The 20,813-nt window shown below is 44.3% G+C and overlaps 1 protein-coding gene across 5 annotated transcripts in view; it reads right to left on the reverse strand.

Moving 5' to 3' along the window:
• mta2 (metastasis associated 1 family, member 2) overlaps positions 1 to 20,813 on the reverse strand; it is a 68,144-nt gene that overhangs the window by 30,045 nt on the left and 17,286 nt on the right. For 2 of the 5 annotated variants that reach the window (XM_041182055.1, XM_041182051.1), the window contains exons 2-5: positions 17,575 to 17,642; positions 11,615 to 11,711; positions 9,184 to 9,234; positions 1,492 to 1,609 (exon numbers count right to left, since the gene is read on the reverse strand). In XM_041182055.1, coding sequence (XP_041037989.1) covers positions 1,492 to 1,609; positions 9,184 to 9,234; positions 11,615 to 11,711; positions 17,575 to 17,642 — 334 coding nt within the window. The remainder of the gene's footprint in view (positions 1 to 1,491; positions 1,610 to 9,183; positions 9,235 to 11,614; positions 11,712 to 17,574; positions 17,643 to 20,813) is intronic. The other 3 variants (XM_041182052.1, XM_041182054.1, XM_041182053.1) reach the window with 3 other exon arrangements.

Below are 20,813 nucleotides of genomic sequence, written 5' to 3' on the forward strand. Positions count from 1 at the left end.
GGTAATAGAAAGTTGCATGCAGGAGTTAGGACTGTAGAAGATGCTTGACTACTACAGGCAGGTCGAGACGTGTTGAGTGATTAGATCCGTGTTTGAGAGTGATAGTGTTCTGCACCCTGTAAGGAACATAATTAAAGCTGGAAGTGAAAGAAAAAAACCTGAAGCTTCAAGTGTTTCACTCTCCAAAAGTCCAGAACAAATGCTATGAAACCAAAATAAACCGGGTTCGAGTTGTATTCACAGAACAACTCACTACAAAACAAAATGTACCATTTGTCCTTGTACAAGACCTAGACTGGGCCTCAGTTCGAATACGGTGTCCAGTTTTGGTCTCTTTACACAGTGAGGGATACTGAGACTTTGGAAAAGGTGCAACATTAATTCCCAATTTATAAACACTCAGATAGGTTCAATGAGTTGTGCCTGTATACTTTACAGAAGCCTCAACTCATATGATTTGATCAAGGTTTATAAAATTATGAAGGGTTTAGACTGTGTTTATATAAACCAAATTATTTCAACTGGCTAAGCTCGAGAGGACGTTATGCAAGTGCAGGACTAGGCGAGATGTCAGAAGGTGACTTTTCTCTACCAGAGAATCTACATGGATTCTCAATGTGGTGGATGCTGATTCGCTGAATTCCTTCAAGTGAGAGCTGGATCTGTTTCTGGTTGTTGTGGAGATCACAATGTATAAGAAACAGGCATTTTGGTAATGTAAATCAGGGCTAGGATAGCTAGGGACAGTTTGATTGCCTGAGGAGATCAGAGATGAATTATTTAGTCTCGATTGGTTGGGTTTTGTTTTTTTGTTCTAACTTTTTATTAAATAAAACTTAACAACAGTCATAATAAGTAACCATACAAAATGAAAAGCTTACAGTACAGCAATAATTCAATACACTTATATTTGGGAGAGGCTTGGAAAGAAAGAAAAAGAGAAGTAGGAGGATGAGGAAGAAAAAGGAAAGAGAAAAAAAAAACCTTCTCCAGTTTGGACTGGGTTTTTAATCTGGTTTTCTGTTTCTTACAGGAGATTACATGGTTCAGAGCAAGGTGGGAAATGTTTATATTGTGATGTCTCAGTTGTGCCCAAGTTAGTCCTTTCCTATCTGTCCTTTCCGTATCCTCCCCGAAAGCAAAGGTTACTGAATAGTGATTAGCAGGAAACCTGGTGCACTGAATTGGTTCCACTGAGGAGGAAAGAACGTTCCTTCCAGCAAGTGCCTTCATGTTGTGGCTCCCTATGAGTGAGTGGGGCTGACCATAACCACAAATAAATGGCTTCAAATTGTACTGTGTGAAATGGCTCTCATGAAATTATTCAACTCTGGCAACAGCCTACGTAAAACAAACAAACTGCTTCAAATAACTGACCAGGAATGTCACAAAAACACACTCATTATTAGGCACAGTGAGATTTCTGCCCAACTGTCAGGCTTGATCCTGATTGGTGCAATTGACAGCCATCTTTTGAAGCTCTTTGATTACCTGATGTGTGTGGCAGGGAGCGACTCAAACTGACGTGACAGGAAGAGTTCTCTGTGTTTAAGTTGATGCCGTTCCTGATCCACCAGAACTGGCTGTTTTGAGTCTTCTTCAAACTCTCCTAAAAATAGAGAGATACACAAGAATCAGAGTATTTACAGCACAGACACAGACCATTTGGCCCATCCACTCTGTGCTGGTATTTACGCTCCACACAAGCCTCCTTCCACCCCCTCTTCATCTCACCCTATCAACATATCCTTCCATTCCTTTCTCCCTCTGTTTATCCAGCAGCCCCCTTAAATGTATCTATACTATTCACCTCAACCATTCCCTGTGGTAACGAGTTTCACATTCGCTCCACTCTCTGGGTAATGAGTTTTCTCCTGAATTCCTTGTTGGGTTTATTAATGACTATCTTATATTGACTTAGTTTTGGTCTCCTTCATAAATAGAAACATCACCATCACATCTATCAATATTATTCATAATTTTAAATTTCTCTATCAGGTCATCTCTTCGCTGGAGGAAAAAGCCACAGCCCATTCAGTTTTACCTGATAGCTGTATACCTTTCTGTTCTGGTACCCTCCTTGTAAAAATGTTTAAGGAGCATTTTGTCTTCGTCTCTAGTCTGTAAATATATGAATACACTTTTGCAGGTTCAACATGTTAACTCTGTCACTTTGAATACAGTGATTAAATATAAAACATAATTCCACTCAGAAGTTAACAGGACACGGTAAGGGTTATCTTAGTTTGAGTATAATACATGGATAGATCACAGATGTAGGACTGTGAAAGCCTCGGGAAACTTGCAACTTAACAAGTTCTCAACACTGTCTGATTTAGTGATATTGTGGAACACACTGTGGTGTGGCGTGATACAGGACCATCTACAAAAAGATCCCAGATTTCAATACCCATCCACTGCTCGGGTGAGCTATGGCTTAGTGGACGTTACTCTCTCTCCCTCTCCAATTTGAGTCAGAGTTTGTAGGGTTGAGTCCCATTCCACAGACTAGTGCCCATAATCTAAGTTGACACTTCCAGCACTAATATTGAGGAAGTGCTGCGCTGATGGAGTCGTCGTCTTTCAGATGAAGTGCTAACCTAAGACCCTTGGGTGGATGTAAAAGAGCTCACAGCCACTATGTACCCCTCAAACAACTTCACTAAAAACACAGATGATCTGACCACGATCTCATAGCTGTTTGTGGGAGCTGGTTATACACAAATTGGTTACTGCATTTTCTACATTATAACAGTAACTATGCTTCAAAAGGACTAATTAAATTTAATTTAAATGTATTTCCATCCATTTTTTATCTCTGCCTTTTAGCCTATTTCGATCCCTTCCCCCCACCCCATCCCCACTAGGGCTATCTGTACCTTGCTTGTCCTGCTTTCTACCCTTAATGTCACCTATTAGCACATTCCTTAGAAAATATCACCACCTTCAACACCTCTTTGTCCTTTTGTCTATGACATCTTTTGGCTATCCCCATCTATCACTGGCCCTCTATCCAGCTCTACCTGTCCCCGCCCCCCCCCGCCCCCCCCCCCCCCCCCCCCCCCCCCCCCCGAAACCAGCTTATATTTCACCTCTTTTCTATTTTTCCTTAGTTCTGTTGAAGAGTCATACGGACTCGAAACGTTAACTGTGTTCCTCTCCGCAGATGCTGTCAGACCTGCTGAGTTTTTCCAGGTATTTTTATTTTTGTTTTGGATTTCCAGCATCCGCAGTTTTTGCTTTTATTCAAAAGGACTTAATGCGCTTTGAAGCGCTTTGGGATGCCCAAGGTGGTGAAAGGTGCTATAGAAATGCAAGATCTTTTTTGGGTTTGGTTTATTTCAAATGTTAACATACTCAATTCTAAAGAGAAATTCGGACCAGACAATGTTCTTCAATCCACAAAAGGAAAATCTGCAACAACATCCCTCTCCTCTCTCAACACTGCCTTGGCCTAGCACCCAAAGAGCAGGCAAGCTGGGGGTGGTGGGGGGGTTCCTCCTCAACACAGCGGTGTATTTGCTCACAACAGGACGGGTTGACTTGTTCTGACATTCCTTTTTCCTTCCCAAGCAGAATTTCTAACACTTATAACAGCAGCAAGAAAGAGTTACTCCAAAGCACTGATGCTTGCGGGTAGGTTAGCACAGTGGTTATGTTACTAGACAAGTAATCTGGAGACATGACTCCAGAGCCCATCATGGGGAATGCAAGTTCAGTTAATTAAGTAAATCTGGAAATCCATATGTGACTCCAGTCCACAGCAATGTGAATGAGTCTTAGCTGCCCTCCCAAACAGCCCAGCAAGACACTCAGCTGTACCAAACCATTCACCACATGGACTGCAGTGGTTTAAGATGGTAGCTCACCATCAACTTCAAAGGCAATTAGGGATGGGAAATAAATGTTGAACTTGTCAGCAATGTTCATATCTTGTGAATGAATAAAAAAAATTGGTGTTTTTTTAAAATGCAGAAAGAACAGCACATTGGTGAGTGGCGGAATAATTGACTTCAGAACCCCAGTGCTCTGAAGGGGATGGAGGGGGACCATTAGAGGAAAAGTTAGCCATGGTATCCAACTCCTGAACACTGGAGAGGTTACGTAATCTGGGTGAGTTTGGAACTGAGCTCCCTGCCCAAAAATGCGGCCCAAACGCCAGGCTGCAGGGAACCATACACCCAGGAGAGGGAAAATGGTGGGGGTAGATGGGGAAATGCAAATCAATTGGGTCAGCATCAAACCTGATCGTTATAAGCAATTGGCTCTTGCTAATGGAGCATATTTTTAAAATCTTATACACAGAGGTTAATGTTATACTCAAGTGTGCTCCCTTCCCACCCCACCCTTTCATCTGAAAGCTCACTAGTGCAAATGTGCCAGGCACGTTAACATGAAGAAAGGGGATAAAAAAAACCCCGGACACCAGAGCAACAAAGGCCCCTGCTGACCTTGATCAGGAAACCCTGTTTAATCTGGGCGGAACCTCTCAACAAATGTGTCCTTAACCCTTTACGCTCCTGCAGCTGACAGATTGGGCACATAAAGTCAGGCACAGCCCCTGCCAGTGAGGTCCTGAAACCCCTTATGATTTGTGCCTTAGCCCCACCCATACTGTTTCCACAAATATGCATATAAAATAAAATCCTTTATTCTATTAACCCTGAATAAGCCAGAGATTAATGCTAAAATTTACGATTCCCAGTGTGGGCCTCAGGCCAGAGACAGCCCACACACAAACTACATACTCCATGCAGACCAGTCAAGGCCTCACACATCACAACCTCTAGCTTCCTGTACTGTGAGACGCACGCATTAAAAAAATGGCATTGCTACACAAGTCTGTGACAGCGTGTTAACTTTTAGGTCCACTGTTTCTAATTTTTAAAGTTAAGGGAAAACACAACACAGCAGAAGCTGAGATCTTGTGCAAAGTTACAGGCAGACATTCAGCTTCACATTCAAAGTTTTATCTTAATTTGGTCCATGTATCTACACACAGGCACGTATTTAAAAAAGCCTTTTGATAAAATCTCAGCCATGGTATACAGCACTCACATAGCAGTGTGACAAAAGAAAAGTCCATAAAGTAAAAATTTATTTCATTGACCATGGACTGATCTTGGTCAGAATGACTGTGGAGAAACTCAGAAGTTAGGAGGAGGCCATTCTGCCCTTTCAGCCTGTTCTGCCATTTAATTAAATCTTATCTTAACCTTAATTCCATTTGCCCCAGCTTGGTTCCTGATCCCTTGGTACCCCTTTTAAACAAAAATCTATCAATTGCAATCTTGGAAAGTTCAATTGACCCCCAGTCTCCACAGTGTGCTTTTTTTTAAAACAGGGAGAGAATGAGTTCTAGATTTTCACTACCCTTCATAATAAGGTGTGTTTCTTTGACTTATCCTGAATGGCCCAGCTTTCATTTCGAGATTAAGGCTAAAGTTAAATTTTAAGGTTATGTTGTTCTGAACTGCTCTCAGCAAAGTAAACAGTTTCCCTCCATCACTCAATCGAGCCCAGTATCTCTTGGGAATGGTGGGCTCAGGTAAGCAGAAGTCATTTAGTGTTCTTGCTCCTGATCACAATAAATTAAGTAATATCTGCAGTTATTGCACTTCAACATTTACAGTGCTTGACACAGCACAGCATCTATTTTTTCACACAGCAAGATTCCACACCCCACATAAGATGAACAAACATTAAATCTATTTTCTTCGATTGAAGCGGGAATATTGGTCAGGACTTCTTAAGTATTAGCTGTGACTCCGTGGGTGGCATCTTTACCTCTGACTCAGAAGATTGAGAGTTTTGAATCCCCACACCAGAAACTTGAACACATAATCCAGGCTAACACTCTTGTTGGCGGCGCTGCACTGTCCGCAGGGCAGCACCAAGGGTGTGCCGTGCTGATGGTGGGACAGCACTAAGGGAGCACTAGGCTGTTGGAAAACAGCACTATGGGAATGCCACGCTGCCAGAGGGGCAGTACCAAGGGAGTGCTGCACTGTGAGATGTGCTGGGCTGAAGGACCACTGCACTCTCAGGGAGCATAACTTCCAGGTATGATATTAAACTGAAGCCCCATCTGCCCTATCAGGTGGACTTTACTTTGACTAGCAAGGGAGTTCTTCCCAGAGTCCTAGTGCTAATATCTATCCCTTGACTAACATCACAAAAACAGATTATTTAATTCCCATCTCAGTTAGACACCATATGAAAATGGGAAATGTTTCTTGCAATGACAACAGTCTTCATGGGTACTGGCAAGCCCCTTGTACCACACTCACGTAGTCCATTCTTCATGGGTGTGCCTGCCTGTTGACTGAGGGTTGATGTGGGAGCACGACTGCCACGTATGGTTTCATCATCACCCGACACCTTTACCATTTTAACAAAAAAACTGGGTGTGGGAGAACGAGGTGCATCTCTGGAGAGCAGACAGAACCAGTGTACCAGCAGATTTATTGTTACCTGGTGTGTTGGGTGGAGCACTGCAGGGGTCTTCTGGGGTCTGTAGCTAAACTAGCGTCACCTTCACCCACCAGGCTGTTAGAGGATCCCCCACACCCTCCAAAGGCAAACAGAGACTTGCCTTGCCATCTGTTTGCCACGAAAGCCCAGCCTAGACGGGTGAGCACATTGTTTGGGCAGCCTGCCACCTGCCCCCTTCTACAGCCATCAAAAGGGCGGATCAGTATTTTTGTTTTTCCCTCAGGAATGACTAGAAATAAAACCACAAGAAAGGTCTGCATTGAGTGGAGGGCCGCAGAGAGGCTCCACAAACAGGCTGCCTTTTAATATCAGACTCCCCTGCAATTAAACATTCCAACACGCCGCCTCGGGCAGCGACCAATTCTCCACAGAGATTGGGCAATGCACCCTGTGCAGTTCCTCCTGAACAATCCCCCCTCCCAAAACTAAAACCTGCTTGCCGCATTTGCAGCTGCTGCTCCTCTTGGTTCAGACAGCCTTTGATCAGCTCGTGAGGCACTCCTGATCTACCATCCCTCTAACACAGTGCATGGGGAGCTCTTTCCACTACTGAGTGCAGCAGTGTTTGTGCTGCAACTGTCTCCTCTAAAGAATGGACTCTTGTTTAGACAAAGCCTTTCACCACCTTGGGATTTAACAGCCAATGAAGTAATTTTTTTTGAGGCGTTGTAATGTAGAAAATGGAGCAATTTGCGCACAGAAAGACTCCACAAATGGCAAGGTGATCATAGGATCTTTTAAATCCAGCTAAAGGGCCAGGTGTGGCTTCAGTTTAACATCCATCTGAAAGACGGCAGCTCCGACAGCTCAGAGCTCCTTCAGTACTAATACAGAGACCGTCAGCCCAAATTGTGTGTTGAAGTCTCCTGGGTGGAGTTTAGATTCACAATTTTCTGACTCAGAGGAGACAGTGCTACCCAGTGAGCCATGGCTGACACCACTATAACTCTTTCGAGTACAAACCCGTTTCCATCTGTTTCAGATGAAGTTACATGTTTCATAGTTTGCCATTGTGAGATTTGAACTCTTGATAATCTTTTAAATGAAAACCAAATCAACAAAATTGGGATAAATCAGGCACAGCCCCTAATTCAGGTCAGCTGTAAAACCAAGGACAAAGTTTAAAGGAACCTTACAAACTTTAAATCAAAATGTGATTAAAGGGGTCAACAAAACACCCCAGTCCCCGCGGTGCCCACCGAGCACGGAAGGCCTCGAGAGTGTCAGCAGACACCGCGTGCTCCCTCTCCAGGGACATCCGGCAGCGAACGTAGCCGCGGAAGAGGGACAATCGGGCGGGACTCCCCCGTCGATCGCCCGCTGTCTGGACCTGTTAATGGCCAACTTGGCCAGGCCCAGGAGCAGGTTCACGAGGAGGTCCTCCTCCTTCCCGACCCCCTTCCGCACCGGGTGCCCATTGATCAGGAGCGTGGGGCTGAAGTGCAAACAAAACATCAATAAAAGGTTTTTCAAGTAACTAAAAAGGGAGTGCAGCCTACAACACCCTATGTATACATGGTCCACGAACTCCACAAGACCGCAAAAAGGGCACGTGTCCTGAGAGTCCGTGAACCTATGCATCCTCTTATTATAGGGGACTGCTGCATGCAACACCCTCCAACCCAGGTCCCCGATAGAAAGGGGGAGGACACCTCCGTAGAGGGCCTCCCATCGGGGGCCTCCGCCGCCGGACGGCAACAAGGCATGCCAGGGCGTGTCCGGGCGACGTACAAGGGCGAGAAAATGGAAGGTGTGCAGCAGCAGTCCGTACAAAAAGCCCCTTAAAGGGAGAGTAAAGCTTTGTAACTCTTTCAAGTACAAACACATTTCCATCTGTTTCAGATGAAGTTACATTGTTTGCCATTGTGAGATTTGATCTCTTGATACTCTTTTGAGTAAACCTGTTTCCATCTGTTTCAGATGAAGTTACATTGTTTCATAGTTTTGCCATTGTGAGATTTGAACTCTTGATACTCTTTTTTTGAGTAAACCTGTTTCCATCTGTTTCAGATGAAGTTACATTGTTTCATAGTTTGCCATTGTGAGATTTGAACTCTTGATACTCTTTTGAGTAAACCTGTTTCCATCTGTTTCAGATGAAGTTACATTGTTTCATAGTTTGCCATTGTGAGATTTGAACTCTTGATACTCTTTTTTTGAGTAAACCTGTTTCCATCTGTTTCAGATGAAGTTACATTGTTTCATAGTTTGCCATTGTGAGATTTGAACTCTTGATACTCTTTTGAGTAAACCTGTTTCCATCTGTTTCAGATGAAGTTACATTGTTTCATAGTTTGCCATTGTGAGATTTGAACTCTTGATCTTGGGGTTACAAACCCAGTACCATAACCACTTGGCTATTTAGGCCAAGCTCCACCACCCACACCTCGACTTGCTGTTTAATCATCACTTGATTTGATCATTTAAATCATCCAATCTCTCATTGGTGACAAAGTGTGTGTGGAGTTTGATGCAGCTGTGCCACCCACTCAGCAAGCTCCCTATCACAGCTATTCCATCAGGCAGGTGGGGCAGACCAGGGGCCAGGTGCTTTGCTGGACAGAGGCAATTATATCAGAGAAGAAATCGTCCCCAAGGTCATGACCACATATCACCTAGTAGATGGGGATGCGAGATTGTTCAGGAAAGACAAGCAAAGAGAGGAAATGTAGAGGAGACTTTACTAACCATTCAAAAATAACTCATTTCCACATCTTGTCATCTGATCAGCTTTAACACCTGCAAGGGCAGATTCACACAGGAGTATCACTAAACACCGACGGACGCCTCTTCAGAAAACAACTGCACCCTGCAACATGAGCAAACTAGCTGTTTGATACCCAGTGAGATCCAAGGCTCACCATGCCCAGCCCTTTGGTTAAAAACCGGAAGATTCCTTTCTTCACACGGGAGCCTCAATCTCTGAATTCAATGAGGAGGAAAGTTAAGCAAGGAGAGTTTGCTCAGAAAGTGTAACTGTCTGCTTTGCTACCAAGATACCAGTCCGAACAAGATAGCTAATATTTGATGGATGGTACAGTCACACATTAGGAGCCCTCACAACACCAAGAGTTTGACTCCAAAATCAACAGAGCATATTTTTTCCCCAGATAAAGTTAATATCGAAATTTATTTTCAAATAAATTAAACGTCTCCATTCAGTAAGTGCTGAGCAACTTTTAAAAGCATCTCTGAGGCCACCAATGGATTCTGGTGCATGTCAAACAAAAATGGTTCTTAATGCATAACAAATCAAAACGTAGACAAATAGGGAGCAATATGAATTAGAGAGCAGCTCACACCCTGTGCAACCCTAATAGCTACACCATATAAAACAGTCACAAAATCTACAAAGATATTAAAGACATTTTCATTTAATGTTGATTTTTTGAAAGATTATTCAATTTCAACAGTGAAGCTACCATAAGTCAAGATTGAATTTGAAGGAGTTACTGAGTGACAGTGTGAGGGAGCTTGATTAACATCAGTAGAGATGCAGTTAGCAACACAGGGCACTAGGGGAGACGGGTTGCTGAGTGACAGTCTGAAGGAGCTGAATTAAAATCAGCAGGGATACAGTCAGTAACACAGTAACCTCTCTCCCCCAGCACTGTGCTGCTGACTGTATCTCTACTGATGTTAATCCCGCTCCCTCACACTGTCACTCAGCAACCCCTCTCCACCAGCACCGTGTTTTACTGACTGTATTGATAAAGATGTTAATCCAGCTCCGTCACACTGTCACTCAGTAACCCCTCTCCCTAAATATCAGTGTGAGGGAACTGGATTAAAATCAATAGAAATACTGTCAGTAACACAGGATCCTGGGGAGGGAGGTGTTCATGACTGACAGTGTGAGGGAGCTGGATTAACATCACAAATGGTAATATTATGGAACTCAGTGCTGTATGGGACACAGTGTATTAACACATTTAAGAGGAGGTTTGATACAAACAAGGTAGAGAAGGGAATAGAGTGGCAGGTGGGGCACGCTGAGAAGAGACAAGAGTGGGAAGAGTGACCGAGGCTCTGGAATGACATGGGGAAACTGAAGCAGTCTAACTATCGACCCTGTTATCATCCAATGGAACTCCCCCAAATTCTTGATCATTCAACTTTTAAACCGCTTTTGATTCTGCCCTTTTTAAACAACCCAAAGATTGCAAGACTCTTTCCATCTACAAAACCACACTCCATGAATGTTTCAGAACTTACAGACCTACAGACAGCATTTCACTCATGCTGCCACCCTAACACTAAGCACTCTTCTGGGATAGGTCTTCTTTCAATTAAGGGAACGCATGAGAAACTAGAAAACTGCCCAATGGAATGAAAATGCTTTCTACCAACAGTGAGGTAGTATTTATTTTTATTTCAGATTATCTTAGCAGTTTTTTAAAATGTAGAAATAGAACGGATACAGGATGAAGTGATTTTATAGAGAAAAAAATAACTGTCACTGCAGTAGAAACAGTTGCACAGCTGTACGTTTATATAGTTAATGTTGTTATTTTTAAAAATAACTATACATTGCCCACACAGACATTACAAATTGCTGCAGATGGGAAATGAACTTAAAATGCTGGAGTTCAATACAAATCTGCAAAGTTCCCAAACCAAATTACAATTGAACTATTATTGACTTTATTTACTTAACACATTGGAATCTTAAAGCAACATAGGTCTACCTGAACAGAAAGTGTAAGATGTGGCATAGGGCATACCCTCCCTTCATTTTGGTGAATCTGCAGTGCACCATCTTCAAGGCCAATATATCCTTCCTGAAATGCGGTGCCCAGAACACAATACTCTAAATGGAACAAGACTCCTGTTTACACTACACAAACACTAGCTGTGTGCATTATTTGTCTCAGTAAATTGTAGGGTAAAACTAAACGTCAGTCATGAAATCCTCCTGTGTTTAAATAAAGCCTCAACAATGGCACTAACAGGCCAACCTTAACTTTAGGACATAACATTATCAAGCATCACTGGTGCTGGGTGTAACTCTTAAAAAATAACTCCACCTCTCATTCAGATAACATTTGAGCATGCTTACAAGGATTAGTCAGCCCTCACCCCCCCCAAGCACATCCCAGATGAATCATGAGGCACTCACGCGCATGGTTGTCCGCGAGTCCATTGAGGTTGCTGGAAATATCTCTTCTCCGATATAGACACACAACCTTGGCTTCTACGTTGCCGCTGCCGGTCTGCTTAAAACAAAATTAAATCCAGTTTGCATGCTGCATGAAGATGTACTAGCAAATTCACAGAGCATAACTTGCCTACTCAATAAACACAGTTCAGTGGATAGCACCCTTGTCAAAAAGTCACGGTCGAGCCCCAGTCCAGAGACTAGAGCACATGATCCAGGCTGAAACTCCCAGTGTTGTATGAGGAAGTGCTGAACCATTGGATGGGCCATTTTTCCATGTTAGACCTTATATCAGGACCTCGCCTGTTCTCAAATGTGGATGTTCCCATGACCACTACCAGGAGAGTATCCTGGGACCAATATTTATCCCTTAACCAACATCATCAAAACACATGATTTGGGTCATTGTCACATTGCTGTTTGTGGGAGCTTGCTGGGCGCAAAATGGTTGTTGCTTTTCCTACATTACAACAGTGACCATACCTCAAAAATACTTCAACTGTGAAGCGCTTTGGAACGTCCTGAGGTCATGAAAGGCACTATAGAAATGCAGGACTTTCTTCTCTTTCCTTCACATGCCACAGACTCTGATCACCCACTCTTGTCATAAGTAGAGTTCATGAGAACCTCAAGGTTAACTGGATTTCCATACCACACCCCAATTCTCTCCCCTCAGTAATGGCTTTCCTGGATTATGGTTCCAGGGGGTACAGGAAGGAACATGGAATTAAGGTCACGATCAAATCAGCCACAATCTTAGTGAATGACGGAGCAGGTTCGAGGGGTCCAAGAGCCTACTCTTGCACCAATTTATCTCCTTATGTCACCACCCCAGTTCTCTACACATTTTTCCATGAGCATCATAGTGCATCCAAGCTTCTTGCTACTTAATGCCCTGGCACACATACTCGGTGAGGACACCAATTGTGACTTGGGATGATGCTTCACCCCTCTCCTCCACCTTCCCTTTAGCCCAGAGACGCCTGACCAACAATCATCTTTCTCATGCCAGACAATTCTTTACAGGGAAGAGGGAGTTACTGTCGCTGAACTAGTAATCCAGAGACCCAGGGTAATGCTCTGGGGTTCGAATCTTGCCACTACAGATGATGGAATTTGAATTCAACAAAAATCTGGAATTAAAAGTTTAATGATGACCATAAAACCATTGGTTACATCTGGTTCACCAATCTGGGTCTGCAGCAGGTGAAGGAACCAACAAGAGGGAAAAACATACTTGACCTCATCCTCACCAACCTGCCTGCTGCAGATGCATCCGTCCATGACATTATTGGTAGGAGTGACCACCGTACAGTCATTGTGGAGACGAAGTCCTGCCTTCATGTCAAGGATACCCACCATCGTGTTGTGTGGCACTACCACCGTGCTAAATGGGATAGATTTCAAACCGATTTAGCAACTCAAGGCTGGCCATCCACGAGGTGCTGTGGGCTATCAGCAGCAGCAGAATTGTACTCGACCACAATCTATAACCTCATGGCCTGGCATATCCCCCACTCTACCATTACCATCAAGCCAAGGGATCAACCCTGGTTCAATGAAGAGTGCAGGAGGGCATGTCAGGAGCAGCACCTGATATACCTAAGAATGAGGTGTCCAGCTGGTGTAGCTATAACACAGGCCTACTTGAGTATCAAACAGCATAAGCAGCAAGTGATAGACAAAGCAAAGTAGTCCCACAACCAACGGATCAGATCTAAGCTCTGCAGTCCTGCCACATCCTGTCATGAATGGCGGTGGACAATTAAACAACTCACTGGAGGAGGAGGAGGATCCACAAATATCCCCATCCTCAATGATGGAGGAGCCCAGCACATCAGTGCAAAAGATAGGGCTGAAGCATTTGCTACAATCTTCAGCCAGAAGTGCAGAGCGGATGATCCATCTCGGTCAATTCGATTCACTGCACATGATATCAAGAAACAGCTGAAGGCACTGGATTCTGCAAAAGCCATGGGGCTTGACAATATTCCGGCAATAGTACTGAAAACTTGTGCTCCAGAACTTGCCATGCCCCTAGTCAAGCTGTTCCATTAAGTTACAACACTGGCATCTATCCAGCTATGTGGAAAATTGCTCAATATGTCCTGTACACAAAAAGCAGGACAAATCCAACCTGGCCAATTGCTGCCCCATCAGTCGACTCTCGATCATCAGTAAAGTAATGAAAGGGGTCATCAACAGTGTTATCAAGCAGCACTTGCTTAGCAATAACCTGTTCACTGATGTCCAGTTTGGGTTCCGCCAGGATCACTCAGCTCCTGACCTCATTACAACCTTGGTTCAAACATGGACAGAAGAGCTGAACTCCCGAGGTGAAGTGAGAGTGACTGCCCTTGACATCAAGGCAGCATTTGACCGAGTGTGGCATCAAGGAGCCCCAGCAAAACTGCAGTCAATGGGAATCAGGGGGAAAACTCTCTGCTGCTTGGGAGTCATACCCAGCACAAAGGAAGGTAGTTGTGGTTGATGGAGGTCAGTCATCTCAGATCTAGGACATCACTGCAGGAGCTCCTCAGGGTAGTCTCCTTGGCCCAACCATCTTCAGCTACTTCATCAATGACCTTCCTTCCATCATAAGGTCAAAAGCAGGGATGTTTGCTGATGATTGCACAATGTTCAGCACCATTCACGACTCCTCAGGTACTGAAGCAGTCCACGTCCAAATGCAGCGAGGCCTGGACAATATCTGGGCTTGGGCTGACAAATGGCAAGCAACATTCATGTTGCACAAGCACCAGGCAATGACCATCTTCAACAAGAGAGAATCTAACCATCGTCCCTTGACATTTAATGGCATTAACATCACTGAATCCCCCACTATCAATATCCTGGGGGGGGTTACCATTGACCAGAAACTGAACTGGACTAGCTATATAAATACTGTGGCTACAAGAGCAGGTAGAGGCTAGGAATTCCGCAACGAGTAACTCATCTCCTGACTCCTCAAAGCCTGTCCCCCAACTACAAGGCACAAGTCAGGAGTGTAATGGAATACTCTTCACTTGCCTGGATGAGTGCAGCTCCACCAACACTCAAGAAGCTTGATACCATCCAGGACAAAGCAACCCCGCTTGATTGGCACCCCATCCACAAACATTCACTCCCTCCACCAGCGACACACAGAGGCAGCAGTGTGTACCATCTACAAGATGCACTGCAGGAATTCACCAAGGCTCCTTAGGCAGCACCTTCCAAACCCACAACCGCTACCATCTGGAAGAGCAAGGGCAGCAGATAGATGGGAACACCACCACCTGGAAGTTCCCCTCCAAGCCACTCGCCTGACTTGGAAATATATCGCTGTTCCTTCACTGTCGCTGGGTCAAAATCCTGGAACTCCCTCCCTAACAGCACTGCGGGTGTACCTACACCACATGGACTGCAGCAGTTCAAGAAGGCAGCTCACCACCACCTTCTGAAGGGCAGTTAGGGGTGGGCAATAAATGCTGGCCTGCATCCTGTTAATGAATAAACAAAAAAGAGGCAAGTGACGAGCAAGAGCCAAAGAGTTTACAACTTTGGGAAAGGGGATTAGAAACCAAAAACTCCAGAGGGACAGGAGGTTTTTGAAAGCAATGAGAGGGGCTGGAAGGCAAAGTGATTTTTGTAAAAGAGTTTGCGATGGATCAGATCACCCTCCAGCAGTGGAGCGGATGAGCAGGGAGGGTCAGAGAAATTGGCATGTATTTGAGATAGAGCCATGCGGGGAGTTGAAAGGATCATGTACTGTTGCAGTCGGTTAGGGTTGAGCTTTCACCTTGGGAAAGTTGGGTTGACCCCAGGCCAATGGAGATACAATTTTCTAGCCTCTTCTGGCTACAAAAATCCAACATGAAATGTTTCTTACTCTTGCTCTGAATTAGCACAAGTTGTGAAGCCACTACCTAGCTCAGAACTCAATGAACCAACCAGCTGGTTGGTTGGCAAAATGGGAAAGTATCACATCAGTAGATGGTGATCTTCTGGGGTTTGGGTTCAGGTCCGAATATAAGAGTCTTACTTTATCCAGAATGGAAAGGGTTGGATGACAAGTAGTGCTGCAGAATTGTAGGAACGAGACTGAAGGAACTCCTTGGGTAATAAATTCCCAATTGCCATTCTTCCTGCTCCTCCTACTCTACCGCATGAATAACAAAGTCAGGCAGCAAGTCAGTTGGGAATATTATCAGCTAGCATTACAGCAACAGGGAGATGGTGACTAGAGCAACTGTTGCAGCAAAATGTAGAGGTAATGGCAGTGAGTAAATAAATCAGCCATTACACACTCACCAAACTGAAAGGTTCAAGCTATCAGGAAAGACTGAACAGGCTGGGGCTCTTTTGTCTGCAAGAGAGAAGGCTGAGGGGCGAGCCAAGAGATCTTTAAAATTACAATGGGGTTCAGTAGAGTAGAAAAAAACAAAAAAACTGCGGATGCTGGAAATCCAAAACAAAAACAGAATTACCTGGAAAAACTCAGCAGGTCTGGCAGCATCGGCGGAGAAGAAAAGAGTTGACGTTTCAAGTCCTCATGACCCTTCAATAGAACTGGAGAAGAAAAGAGTTGATGTTTCGAGTCCTCATGACCCTTCGAAGGGTCATGAGGACTCGAAACGTCAACTCTTTTCTTCTCCGCCGATGCTGCCAGACCTGCTGAGTTTTTCCAGGTAATTCTGTTTTTGTTTTGGATTTCCAGCATCCGCAGTTTTTTTGTTTTTATCTCATGCTTCATCATATGGACATCACTAATCCAGGCTTCACTTGTGTAGAGTCTGTGTATATTGCAGTGTTTATGAAACTTTCCCCTTCCTACCTCTGCCGCACTGAGGCCAATGATATTCAGCTGATTCACAAAGAAGAACATAATATCTAAACTGAACTGCAACTAATTCAAAATGTTCTATTCCAGTCTTATTTCTTATATTAAAAGGTTATTTTCTGCTGCCCTGATAGGCCAGCTTGAATAGACAGTGAAAAAGATAAGCTACACAGAGCAGGAAAGCCCCCAGGTTAAAGTAGCAGTGATCAGACAAGAAGCTACTGTAGGGAGGGAAGGAGCCAGAAGCAGCAATAGATTGAGGGAGGACAGGGATAGATCGAGAGAGAGAGAGACAGAGACAAACAGGCAGAGGCAGATCGAGGGAGGAGAGAGGCAGATCAAGAGAGAGAAAGCGAGAAGGGCACAGGGAGCCATGGGGGGTGGGGGGAGGAGCCAAAGGCAGTGGTGCAGGAAGAGAACACAATGCTACAAAACTAGGCTCTTTATCAATACAGTCACCGTACAAAGTTTAATTGGAACAAGGCAAACAAATTTAATAGTGATTACTAGTAAGCCACAACACACCCATTGAAGTGCTCATGCATAGTTGTCACTGTTGTAGGAAGCAAGGCACCCAATTGGTGCACAGCAAGCTCCCACAAACAGCAATGTGATCATGACCAGATAATCTGTTTTAGCAATATTGGTTGAGGGATGAATACTGGCTCCAGGAAATCACAGGGGGAACTGCCCCACCACCTCCCCCCCAACCTGCTCTCACCCCCCACCCCGTTCTTTCACCTTTCTTGGTCTAGAAGGTGGAAAAAAACCTTCCTGGGTTCCCTATCCCGATTGACCTCAAGTGATGTCAGGTGGTGCTAAATTTTAACATTTGGTAAAAGCATAATATGGTTGATGTGATGTAGCTTTCTCTTTCTCAAGGGGTACATGGTATCTACTTGCTGTTGAGGGAATCACTGCCTGGTTCCAGGGTGGCACTGGTTGTAGATTGCCTGTCAGCCCTCTGATCTGGGAAATGATACAGGCAGGAGATGGGAAAATACGTCACCCATACAGCCACAAGTCACTTCTTACTCTGCTGATTTACATCTCTATCAGGGTTCACATCGTATCCGATTAAAGAATGTAAAGCCTGTACCTTGTTCAGTTCCTCTATCCTTCGGATAAGGTATGGGTTGCTTGAGGAGTTTTCAAAGTAAACATAATCTGGAAGAGAGACACAAGTTCAGGATTAGAAAGTACACAGTATACAAAGAAATAAACTGATTTCCAACCCCCTAACCCCCACCTTTGCCTGCTTATAGAATGGACAGTGATCTCAAAACTCCATCAGCAGTGCCACAGCAACACAAAATAGAGAGATATTCTCCACTCTCCTCCCACAGAGTGGCAACTTGTTGAGGTTGTACAGGAAGCCCCCTGGCACCCTTCATTTGTCTGGAATGCTAAGGCCAGTGCTATGTACCTGAGGTCAGCTAACACCTCACACGTTAGAGATCAAACCTGCGACTTTCCTGACCTATTCAGCTCGGTAATGCCCCCTATAAAACATTCACCCATCGAAACAAGAAATACTTCAGGTTATAAAAATAGAAAATGCTGGAAATACTCGGGAGGTCTGATAGTATCTATGGTGAGAGAAAGAGTTAATGTTATAAGTCCATATGGCTCTTCTTCAGAGGTGAAGAAGAGTCATCATACAGACTCAAAACGTTAACTTGGTTTCTCTCTCCACAGATACTATTAGACCTCCTAAGTATTTCCAGCATTTTCTATTTTTCATTCAGGTTTCCAGCATCTGCATTATTTTTGCTTTTATCATACTTCACCTTTCTGCCTTTTAAGAGCATAAGAACTAGGAGCAAGATTAGGCAACTCAGCCAGTCGAGCCTGCACTGCCATTCAATATGATCATGGCTGATCTCATTTCGGTCTCAACTGCAATTTCCCGCGCTCTCCCCATAACCTTTCAACCCGTTACTCATTAAAAATCTGTCTATCTCCTCAAATTTATTCAGCGTCCTGACATCCACTGCACTCTGAAGTAGTGAATTCCACAGATTCATGACCCTTTGAGAAAAGTAATTCCTCCTCATTCCTGATTTAAATCTACCACCCCTTAGCCTAAAATGATGGCCTCTCGTTCTAGAATGCCCCATAAGGGGAAACATCCACTCCACATCTACTTTGTCTATCCCCTTTAGTATCTTATATACCTCAATTAGATCTCCTCTCATCCTTCTGAACTCTAGCGGGTATAGGCCTAAACTGCTCAATCTCTCCTCGTAAGACAAGCCCCGCATCTTTGGAATCCATCTAGTGAACCTCCTCTGAACCACCTCCAGTGCACCTACATCCATCCTCAAGTAAGGGGACCAAAACTGTGCACAGTACTCCAGGTGCAGTCTCACCAATGCCTTATACAGTTGCAACAACATTTCCCTATTTTTATACTCGATTCCTTTAGCAATAAATGCCAAAATTCCATTTGCCTTCCTTATTACCTGCTGTACCTGCATACTAGCTTTCAGCGATTCATGCACCAGGACACCCAGATCCCTCTGCACTGAAGCCCTCTGAAGTTTCTCTCCATTTAAATAATGAATTGCCTTTTTATTTTTCTGAGCAAAATGGATAACCTCACATTTATCCAAGTTAACCTCCATCTGCCAAATTTTTGGCCCATTCACCCAACCTGTCCATATCTGTTTGTAAATTTCTTATTTCTTCATTGCAACTTACTTCTATACCTATTTTGGTGTCATCTGCAAATTTAGCTATAGTACCTTCTATCCCTGAATCCAAGTCATTAATATAGATTGTAAATAGTTGGGGCCCAAGGACTAAACCCTGTGGCACCCCACTAGTTACAGCTTGCCATCTAGAAAAAGGCCCATTTATCCCAACTCTCTACTTTCTGTTGGTTAGCCAATCCTCTACCCAAGCTAGTGTATTAATCATTTGTGCGGCACCTTATCAAAGGCCTTTTGGAGGACACATTAAACCAAGATCCCTGTATGTCCTCTCTAGTGGGCATGAAAGATTCCACAGCTACTGTAAAACACCTTGCAACATCCTGAGGTCATGAACAGGCCAGATAATCAGTTTTCATGATGTTGGTTCAGGGGTAAATATCGACAGGACAATGGGGAGAATTCCCCTGCTTTTCTTCCAATAATGGCTGTGGGATCATTTACATCCAACCGAGAGGGCAGCCGAGGCCTCGGTTTAACATTTGATCTGAAAGACAACACCTCCGACACTGCAGCACTCCCACGGTCAGCCTGGATTAAATGTTCAAGGCTCCGATGTAGGACTCAAACCACCCATGACCAGAGGTGAGAGTGCTACCCATTGCATCACAGCTGACATCAAGTTAACATATTTGCATGATAAATTCATCACTGAACTGTCATCAGAAACAGCACACATAGCGACAGCATGTGGTGCTCTACCAGCCTGCGTCGGTGCTGATCTGTGTCCCTCAGACAGGCTGCCCGGCAGAGGGGAGTGGGGGACTGGTGGTGGGGGACTAGTCCCTGAACAGACAAAAGGCATCTCCTACTGGGATTAGGAAATGTAAACTGCCCCCTACCCATTTCCTGGCCTATTGACAGCATAGCTGTAATTTTTCAGGCAACTGAGTAAGATGGACACACCCCACCCTGCCCAAGTTTACCAAGTCATAAAGCTATGATGGCATGAGTGAAATGTCTTAGACAGTGAGTGAGTAAAGTAGTGTAGGCAAACACTAGCTCCAACTGACTGAAACAAGAGGTCACTTGGAAGATGAGTCATGCTGCAGAGCTGGCACACCATTCCTCACACTGAACCGATACCCTACTATGCCTCGCACAGCAATTTCAACATAGATAAAATACACCACAAGTCATCACAGAGGCAAAAAGGCGGAAAGAAAGAAATAGGATGAAGGGAAAGCAAGAAATAACAAAGGAAAAGAAAATCTCCCATTTCTACAGCACCTCTCACTACCTCAGGGCATCCCAAAAAACTTCACAGCCAATGAAGGGCTGTTTGAAGCATAGTCACTGTTGTAATGTAAGAAACACAGTAGCCAGTTTATGCACAGCAAGATTCCAAAAACAACAAGATCCCACAAACAACAATGTGATAATGACCCAGATCATCTGTTTTTAGTGATGTTGGTTGAGGGATAAATATTGGCCCCAGGACACTGGGAAGAACTTCCTCCTGCTCTTCTTCCAATAGTAGCCGTGGGATCTTTTACACCCACCCAAAAGGGCAGAAGATGGCACCTCCAACAGTGCGGCACTCCCTCAGTACTGACCCTCCGACAGTGCAGCACTCCCTCAGTACTGACCCTTCAACAACACGGCTCTCTCTCCGCGCTGCTCT

The sequence above is a fragment of the Carcharodon carcharias genome (genome assembly GCF_017639515.1).
Source record: "Carcharodon carcharias isolate sCarCar2 chromosome 37 unlocalized genomic scaffold, sCarCar2.pri SUPER_37_unloc_2, whole genome shotgun sequence".
NCBI lineage: Eukaryota > Metazoa > Chordata > Chondrichthyes > Lamniformes > Lamnidae > Carcharodon > Carcharodon carcharias.